Source organism: Alosa alosa, chromosome 12 (assembly GCF_017589495.1).
Source record: "Alosa alosa isolate M-15738 ecotype Scorff River chromosome 12, AALO_Geno_1.1, whole genome shotgun sequence".
Classification (NCBI taxonomy): Eukaryota; Metazoa; Chordata; class Actinopteri; order Clupeiformes; family Clupeidae; genus Alosa; species Alosa alosa.
This window is the reverse complement of record NC_063200.1, coordinates 14,624,139-14,633,572: the sequence shown is the minus strand read 5'-3', so window position 1 is coordinate 14,633,572 and position 9,434 is coordinate 14,624,139. Positions and strand designations below refer to the sequence as shown.

The following is a 9,434-nucleotide window of genomic DNA, read 5'->3' as shown; positions in this document are numbered from 1 at the left end:
GTCTCCTAAACATTCCTCACCCGTTATCCAGACATGCATGAAAACATTTGAAAACAAAACTCAGCCATAGGTTATTTTGAAAATGACTTTCTCTTCGGCATTGTCCTAACCGATAAAACGAGGCAGATATGACGAGGCTTTGCAACAGTGTTTACAGAGATACATTTGAAAAAGATGCAAATGCAAAGATTATGCAGACTGTTACGATTGACTGCACTCAAGCAAACACACTAGGGCTTTGACTTTTGCCCAAAAATCATATTCGAAGTTCGTTTGTTTATTAATATTAAAATTCGAATATATTCGAATATGTATTAATAATATTTTAACCATTAAATGTCTTCCGTAAGACCGATATTGGTATCAAACTTAAGTTCTATTTGTTCTGTCCACTAGAGGGCAGTGTATCAGTCAATGTCAATAGACTACGTGCACGAAAGGCTGAGTAAATGCGTGTGTCAAAATTTTTATTATTGAGCATAGGGCTGGGCGATACAGCGATAGCTTATATGTATAGCACATGTAATCGATATCAATAAAAAATACGTTCGATAGAACATTCATAATTAAAAGCAACACACACCTCCTGCCTTATGTTGTCCATAAATAAAATAGGCTAAATATATCTTGCATTGTAGTATGTCAAACTCTACCAGAGTAGGGCGGTAGAAGTAGGCCCTAACGTTACCTCACCACAGACTCTCCTTGCCCGTGCACTCTCTCTCTCTCCCTCTCAACAGGCGCATCCCTCCTCAGCATGCACATGTAATCCAAACATTGTCGTGCAAGGCGACTGGCTAAATTGCTATTAAATCCGGTTAGCATCATTAGCACGCTGCTGCGAATTTGTTCAAAACTACTGCATTCAAATTGACTGCTAAATTCTAATCATCTCAGTCCCAATGCAAATGGAAAAGTATTTTCCAAGACTCAAGCGGGCCTGTCCCAAAGGAGAAAAAGTATTCAATTGAAACTTAAACACACGCATTGGGGAAACTGAACAGTCTAACCATAGACTATGATAAACTAGCAAATTAAGCTAACGTTACTTTGTTTACAATATTTCCAGGCTTCAACCAGTGCTGCTTTTCATTCAGACTTATCTGCACATTTATTTATTTAAGTGTTTTTAATGATTGTGTTGCCATTTCTTTTCCCTGTTTGCTTTGATTGATAACTAAGGTGATTCAAATCAGAGGAAGGTTAAGTTTAAAATAAAAATGTTTATGTGGGAGCTGCTCACTAAGCGCGAACCAGCCAGGATGCTAACCTACAGGAGCCCAGATGGCCAATAATAGCCTTGCTAATGAGCTCGCGATTTCACTTCAGAAGGCGTGAAAAAAACCTTGGAATCTGAATTGAAAACAACGTTTAGGCTACAACCAAATACATTTACAAAAAATATTTCCATAGGCTACAGGTTCGAATATTAAGAGATCCCTAAAATTCGTTCAAATATCTTTAATTTTTCGAATAACGAAGTTCGGAGTCAAAGCCCTAAAACACACACATTATCGAAATCATACGCCGGATGCTTTAGGCTTTAGTCTTTCTGCATGGGTTTAGTTAATGATCGGGCTATAATAAGACTACACTTTAATAGTGATTGGTGTAAACCAGGACATTTTAGCATTCCGACAGGCTTTTGTCGGGACTCGGGACACACAACTCAAAATTTTCCAAATTTTCAATTCAATTCAATTCAATTCAATTCAAGAATGCTTTATTGGCATGACAAACTCACTTATATTGCCAAAGCAGTTATACAATAAATCTTAACACAAACATGTCAGTAGATTTTCATAAGAATAAAATAAATAGGTAAAAGTAAAATAAAATGCCGTGTATAATGCAGTGTGTGTGTGTGTGTGTGTGTGTGTGTGTGTGTGTGTGTCTGTGCGTGTGTCTGTGTGTGTGTTTATTTGTCGATATAGGTCACTCATTGTCCCTCAGATTGTGGCATGTTGATACATACTGGGCAGCAAGATATGCTTTATCTCCTTCTCCTAATAGTATCTTTAATTTTGATATGTCATTAAGTTAATTAAAATTAGGAATTTCTTAGTTAAATTTGTTGAAGAAAAGGTTTCTTGTTTGATCGAAGGATGTACATTGTAGGAGGAAGTGCATCTCTCTCTCTCTCTCTTTCTCTAATTCCCATCAGGTTAAAAATAAACAGAAACATAAGTCTACTTAATATTGTAATCTGAGGATGTAAAATGTCTGTACAGCAGGTCATGAATCTTGTGTTACACTGATACTAATGGAGTGTTACGGTGATGTCCTGGTTTGAAGATTGATTGAATAAATGGGTGTTAAACTCTCTCTTTCTCTCCTTCCCTTCCTATCTCTCTTTCTCTCTCTCTTTCTCTTTCTGTCTCTATCGCTCTCTTCTTCCCTATCTCTCTCTTTCTCTCTCTCCTTCCCTCTCTCCCTATCTCTCTCTCTTTCTCTCTCCTTCCCTTCCTATCTCTCTTTCTCTCTCTTTCTCTCTCTGTCTCTATCGCTCTCTCCCTCCTCATCTCTCTATGTCTCTCTCTCTCTCTTTCTCTCTCTCTCTGTCTCTATCGCTCTCTCTACCTCCCTATCTGTCTCTCTTCTCTCCCTATCTCTCTCTCTCTCTCTCTCTCTCTCCTATATCCCCTCCATCTCTCTCTCTGTAGGTCTCTAATGGAGAGGCGCATGGCTGCGTGTGTCAACATTCTTCCTCGCTCTGCCACCATGTGAGTTTTTTTGTGAGCATGCCCCATTGACCTTTGAACTCTGACTGACCCCAAACAGAGTTTGGGTCTCTCTTGTCACTCTGGGGTGTGGCTTCACCCGAGCGCTACTGATCATCTGGTATTCTGAATAGAAGGAGGATAGAGGGAGTTTGCATGCTAGCTTGTCCACTTTAACAGTTAACTTTTACCTTTAACTCTAACATGATGCCCACTGAAAACTAAAACCCTACACGTTCTGCCCACTGAGATCTGTGGTCCTACACACACACACACACTGCAAACAGACTCTCAACCACCTGAAAGGTACACACACACACACACACACTGCCCAGGGGCGCCGCTAGGGTTGTATACCATAGTACGCACCATGGCCCAGGAGGCTAAAAAAAATAAAAAATAACGGTGCATGGCTACCCTACACATGAGGTGTTTCAAGCTTTTTAACATTTCTGGGATGAGGGAGATTTCGCCGGGATTTTTTTTTGTAAATTCTGGCTGCTAAACACACCATTGTAATGCAATTTGGGTGGGACAGAAATACCTTTACAGAGCAAGCAGCTCTGGCCATATCAGCTCTGGCTCGCATGACGTGAACATCGCTTTAAATGCATTATCGCTTCACTACCCAACACGCGAACAAGGGAAAGAAAAGAAAAGAAGAAAGCAATGAGTCTATGTCGCGATTTGCGATAGGCCTAGACAAAAGACAGCTATGGTCACCTAACAATAAGGATTTGTGATAGGCCTAGAGACAGCTATGGTCACCTAACAATAAGGATTTGTGATAGGCCTAGAGAAAAGACAGCTATGGTCACCTAACAATAAGGATTTGTGATAGGCCTAGAGAAAAGACAGCTATGGTCACCTAACAATAAGGATTTGCTTACACTGCTGTTTGGTTGTCCCAAACTTTGAGATGATCCATACTCTACGCATCAACTGAATCTTATCGATCTTGAAACCCGAACTGCGATGTTCCAATCCAAACAGAGTGTCTGTAGGATGCAATGCCTAATCTCACTGCCTTCAGCATAACTGCTAAGAACAGTGCGCCTTTTACCTGAAGGGAACGTTGCGTTTTTAAGCGCCAGAACTGCTTATCATGTTGTGACAAATTTTACACCAATCATCATCTTCTAATGTATCCTTATGTTGAGATGACCATTCTCTTTGTGCGGCGCCAATGACACTGCCCACAGACTCTTGACCACCTGAAAGTCGCTAAGGTTGCGTACGCACACAGACACAGGAGTGGTCGTGCCTCACTTCAACTCAACCATTAGGAAGTGGACAGGCATACACACATACACACACACACACACACACAGCACACACAGGAGTGGTCGCGCCTCACTTCAACTCAACCATGAGAAAGTGGACAGGCATGCACACACACACACACACACACACACACACACACACACACACACACACACACAGAGAGAGAGCACAGGACATAGTTTTCCTCTGGTTGAGCTCACTCAGGCTCTCAGCCTCACTGCAGTGCCCACAGACTCATGACCACCTGAAAGTGGCTAAGCTCACACACACACACGCGCACACGCACACACACACAGAGCACAGAGCACAGAACAGCTTGTTTCCTCTTGTTGAGCTTGTCGGGGTCTCAGTATGAGGAAGTCAAATGCAAAAGTTATATTCATGGATGTTGCATTCAGCTCTTGTAAATTGCCACTGCCACATTTATAGATAGACATGTAGCAAATGCTTTTATGCGTTATCTTCAGCAAGTTACAACACACCAACTCACACACACACACACACTCACTTCAACTCAAGCATGAGCAAGTGGACAGGTATGTGCGCACACACACTCTTTTTGCTCTCCCTCTCTGTCTCTCTTCACACACACACACACACACACACACACACACACACACACACACACCCCTCTCCCTCTCTGTGTGTTGTGTCATGTTGATGGTGTGGTTGGTGTCCCCTCCTTTCAGGTACTACTGGAAAGGTGAAATCCAGGACGCCACAGAGGTCCTACTGGTGAGTGTCCACACACCTCACACCAAATAACACACACATAATAACACACACAAAATAACACACATATATTAACCTCACACCAAATAACACACACATAATAAAACACACAAAATAACACACACATAATAATAACACACACATATTTATGGAAATGTTAATGTCAGCCAGCACTAAAGAGAAGATCCTGTGTCATGACTGTAAAGTGTGTGTCACACTCAGAGGTGCATGTCGTGTTTGTTGTTTCAGTGGAGTGTGTGTGTGTGGTTATCCTTGCTGCATATCGTGGTTGTGTGTGTGGAGGGTTGGAGATCTGTGGTGGTATTGCTGAATGGTTTTTCATGGTGTGTTTTTCACTCTCTGTTTCAGCTGGTAAGGACACGCACTTCTAAGATCCAAAGCCTCACTGAATACGTAAGGTGAGTTCAGCGCCACCCGGTGTCACCCTATAAGTCCTCCCCAACTCACCCGGTGTCACTCTATAAGTCCTCCCCTGCTCACTTGGTGTCACTCTATAAATCCTCCCCAGCTGACCCGGTGTCACCCTATAATTCCCCCCCAGCTCACCCGGTGTCACCCTATAAGTCCTCCCCAACTCACCCGGTGTCACTCTATAAGTCCTCCCCTGCTTACTCGGTGTCACCAAAGATTGTTAAGGCGGAGCAAGATACTTCGTCGTAGTTCATGTCTATGGGCGCGAAATGGGGATCGAATCCTGTCTGCACAAAAAGGCGTGTCGATGGCGTATTGTGGCGTAAGTTGCAACCGGCCAACAGCAGCGGCAGAAATAACCGGGCGACACCTGATATAAGGTTGATTTTCTCCAGACTGGATTGCTCAAAATGCTAAAATGTACCTGAAATGTTCAGAAGGGTTTGAGGATCATGAAAATGTGCCCGAAATTCACATTCCTAACTCTATAGAACCAAGACTTTAGCATATGTGGTGAAATTCTGAGCTATGCCCATAGACTTCAATGGAGCAGTCGCTGCCTCTGCTCTGCATAAAGGGGGATTTTGACCCCCCCTCGTGCAATCCGGGTTCCCGGAAGTGGCTCCTGATGAAATATCTTGCTCCGCTTTAACAATCTTTGGTGTCACTCCCCAGCTCACTCGTTGTCACTCTATAAGTCCTCCCCAGCTCACCCGGTGTCACCCTATAAGTCCTCCCCAGCTCACCCGGTGTCACTCTATGGCCTCTTCTCATTTGTCTTTTTGTCTATCCTCTCTCCCTTGCTCCCTTCCTTCCTTCCTCTGGTCCTAGCCCCTCCTTCTAATTGATATTGTAAAAGAAACAAGGAAGGAACGATAGGAGGATGGAGGAATGAAGGAGAGACTGATACGAGACATGAGATGGCCTGCTCACTCACGCATCACTTTTAAGAGACGTCGATTACTGATGATGCGGCGTATCACTTCTTAGGCTAGAATAAACAGACACGCAAATTGCAGAGAATATGAGCTCATACCAAAGCCTAAAATGTTCATATGAACATGAACTCTTCCCACTTATTGACCCTGATAATGAGGTCATGTTTGATAGTTCTCGAGACATGAATAGTTATTATACTTGTGTGAACGAAACAGGCATGAACTTTTTTATTAAAAGTTTGAATGGTAGTTGTATGGTAACGTGATAATTCCAGCATATAAAGGTCCTTTTTTGCTCTGTCTACTAGTTTATTGACACAAATAAATCCCTACGAACTTGTTTGAAACCAAAAGTTGACAGACGTGGGAGGGAACTTTTTACCTTGGCAGCTTGGACCAATGATCGCACAATTCCGACTGAAAATGCTTCCGCGTAGGATACTCTTGTGTTTCCTCACTTATCAGGCCTTCCACCTCCCTCCTGTCTCCTCGGTTTTGCCTCCTCTGGTTGCCACTAGATGAATGCGATTTCCGGGGCACGAGCTGGAGGACCGAGGAGACAGGCCGTATGCATGTGTCATATGAATGCTGTCGTTTTGTTAACATTAGGCCTACTGTTAAGGAGATGCTGTAGGCAAAGGCTATATTTCAACCTCGTTAGTGTAGTAAAAAAAAAAATCAGAACTATTCACAAGGTTTCTGGGCAGCATATTTATGTTCTGTTGTCATGACAAAGTAGCCTACTGCCAGCTGACGAAGCTCTCATTTTAAAACATTACTGAGAGACAGGCGCTGTACAATCAAGAAATCCTGCCACGGAATCCAAAACTATGTTTGACATTATGTACAAAGCTTATAGGCTACAGTGGACTAGCATGTTGCAGGGGCTGCTAAAAATACCGACAAACAACACACTGAAAACTCGGCCAATCACAGCCCTTGCTGTCGAACGCTCCGTCCGGTTCAACTGAGGTACGCCACAGCGGACTTATGCTGCCCCCAAGCGGCTGCAGATGTACTTACATTTCACGTAGCTGCGTGAATCACGTTTTTCTAGGTGAAGTGTCCATTTTAAACTAGTACCCACTGTAGAGGTTTGAGAAGAGGCCTATTTGTCCACTCAGCCACCCGGTGTCACTCTATAAGTCCTCCCAAGCTCACAAACACACTAGTTCCACACAGCACTGTTTTGACCTCCAATATTTGGACTGTGTAAACTAAATGTTGACGAAGCAGGCGTGCTCAACTTCCAAAAATATAATGACTTCAGGTCAGAGTTTAGAAAGACTATCAGATTCAAGTTGAAAAACCACACTCCCAAGCGTTTTCCCAAAATTCTATTTTTATTGGACCATGTACTCTAACAAAAAAGCATTTTAGCCTAAGCCGTCGTCAGTTTGTGTCAGTGATGACGGCTTAGGCCAAAACGTGTTTGTGTTAGCGGTTTGATGAGTGCGGTTTTTCATCTTGAATTAAACTAAATGTTCACAAAGCAGAAAAACCTGTTTTCCGGTCTTTACAAGGCAGAAGAGCAGGTTTTCTGCTTTGTGAACATTTAGAGAGTAGAACCCTCTGCTCTCCTTGTGCTGGATCTCTTTTGTTAAATTTATTTATGCACGATTTGATTGATTTATTTATGCACGATTGGATTGATTTGATTTTTTGATAAGATTATGATTTTGTTTGGTTGATTTATTGCTTCATCGATCGATCGATTGAATAAATAATTAAGCAATTGGTTGAAGGATTGATTGATTGATTAATTCATTGATTTGTTGTTGTAGATCTATCCACCCCTATGAGAACCCTGAGGTGCTGAGTTTCCTCGTGGAGGGTGGCAGCCTGGACTACATGAAGTGGATCGACGAAGCTGTCCCCGAGAATCCCTATATCCCATCCTGACCCAGGGAGCCCCAGCCTGTCAAACTGACCAATCGTAACTAAGCCCCCCCTATCCCCAAGTTCTCCTGGAGGATCCCGCCTGTGAAGCAGGGAATGGCAGTGACACAGAGGATTCCAGAACTTTCCCCCCCGATCGCAACCTGATGCAGGAAGTCCCACCGTGTGAGCCTAGCAGTGTCACTGGCATAGAAGATTCCATAACTCAGCCTCTGCACCAGAGCCTTATAGATAGTTATCCTCACCTGTTCCAAGTTCCATCACGTTGCCCTGGTGATGACTCTGCCACAGAAGGTTCCAGAACTTTATGAAATGATGCAGCACAGTCGTTTGGGCCAAACTGAACTCTCCGGTGCTACTGTTCACGACATCATAACTGTGTGTTACCTACGTTCTCTCCAAACTTAACTGTTCATGACATCATCACTGTGTGTGTGTTACCTACGTTCTCTCCACTCTTAACTGTTCATGACGTCACCACTGTGTGTGTGTTACCTACGTTCTCTCCAAACTTCACTGTTCATGACGTCACCACTGTGTGTGTGTTACCTACGTTCTCTCCAAACTTCACTGTTCATGCAAAAACAAGGCTGAGGCTGTGTCTCTTTGGACATGATGAAAAGATAGTTTTTGGTTCGGTCGTGGGTGAGAACTACTGTCTGGTACACATTTCGCTAAGAAAGTAGTCCTCCATTACTGGAAAATCTAAGAACTCATGCCACATCAGTCACTGGACCAACCTAATTGCAGAATACATTTCAATGGAAAAAAATAATGCTCTCCAAAAGAAGCATATGACAGCCTTTGAAGATACCTGGAACCTATTCATAACCTTTCTAAATTCAACCAAAACATAGCCAAAAACTGTGTATATTACCAGAATTGACTACCCCACACACACACACACACACACACATACACTCATGCCAAAACATCTGACCAACCTCAGCCTACCTAAAATACTTAATCATCTGCCCTGTCCTACAGTAGTTTTGTCTACCTGTCTTGTCTCTTGTCTATCTGTGACTTTGTCAGTCTTTAACAGTACTCATGTTTGTGTTTTGTCTTGTGTTTTCTGTCTCACACCAGACCTATGTATGTTACCCCTCCCGCTTTTTACAGATATCTTCTCGCTAAAATAGCGTATGACAAGTGAAATCAAATTTGAATGTAATTCATTGAGCAGTACACAGCTGTATTTCTCTATTAAAGATAAAGTTGTCTTCCGAAGAGAAAAAAATACAGTCTAGTACACAGCAGTAAGCCATTACTCGCATCACTGACTTCCCAAACTTTCTCCCACCTTATTTTCGCACAGAAAATAAGTATAAGTATATATACTCTTTTGATCCTGTGAGGGAAATTTGGTCTCTGCATTTATCCCAATCCGTGAATTAGTGAAACACAATCAGCACACAGTGAACACACA

General features: G+C 42.7%; 1 protein-coding gene across 2 annotated transcripts in view; it reads left to right on the top strand.

Annotated features, from left to right (window-relative positions):
- Positions 1-8,901, top strand: part of zgc:63972 (protein CutA homolog) — a 14,823-nt gene extending 5,922 nt beyond the window's left edge. For both annotated transcript variants that reach the window (XM_048259073.1, XM_048259074.1), the window contains exons 3-6: positions 2,664-2,723; positions 4,694-4,739; positions 5,106-5,155; positions 7,891-8,901. In XM_048259073.1, coding sequence (XP_048115030.1) covers positions 2,664-2,723; positions 4,694-4,739; positions 5,106-5,155; positions 7,891-8,008 — 274 coding nt within the window. In that variant the 3' untranslated portion in view covers positions 8,009-8,901. The remainder of the gene's footprint in view (positions 1-2,663; positions 2,724-4,693; positions 4,740-5,105; positions 5,156-7,890) is intronic.
- Positions 8,902-9,434: the final 533 nt, after the last annotated feature.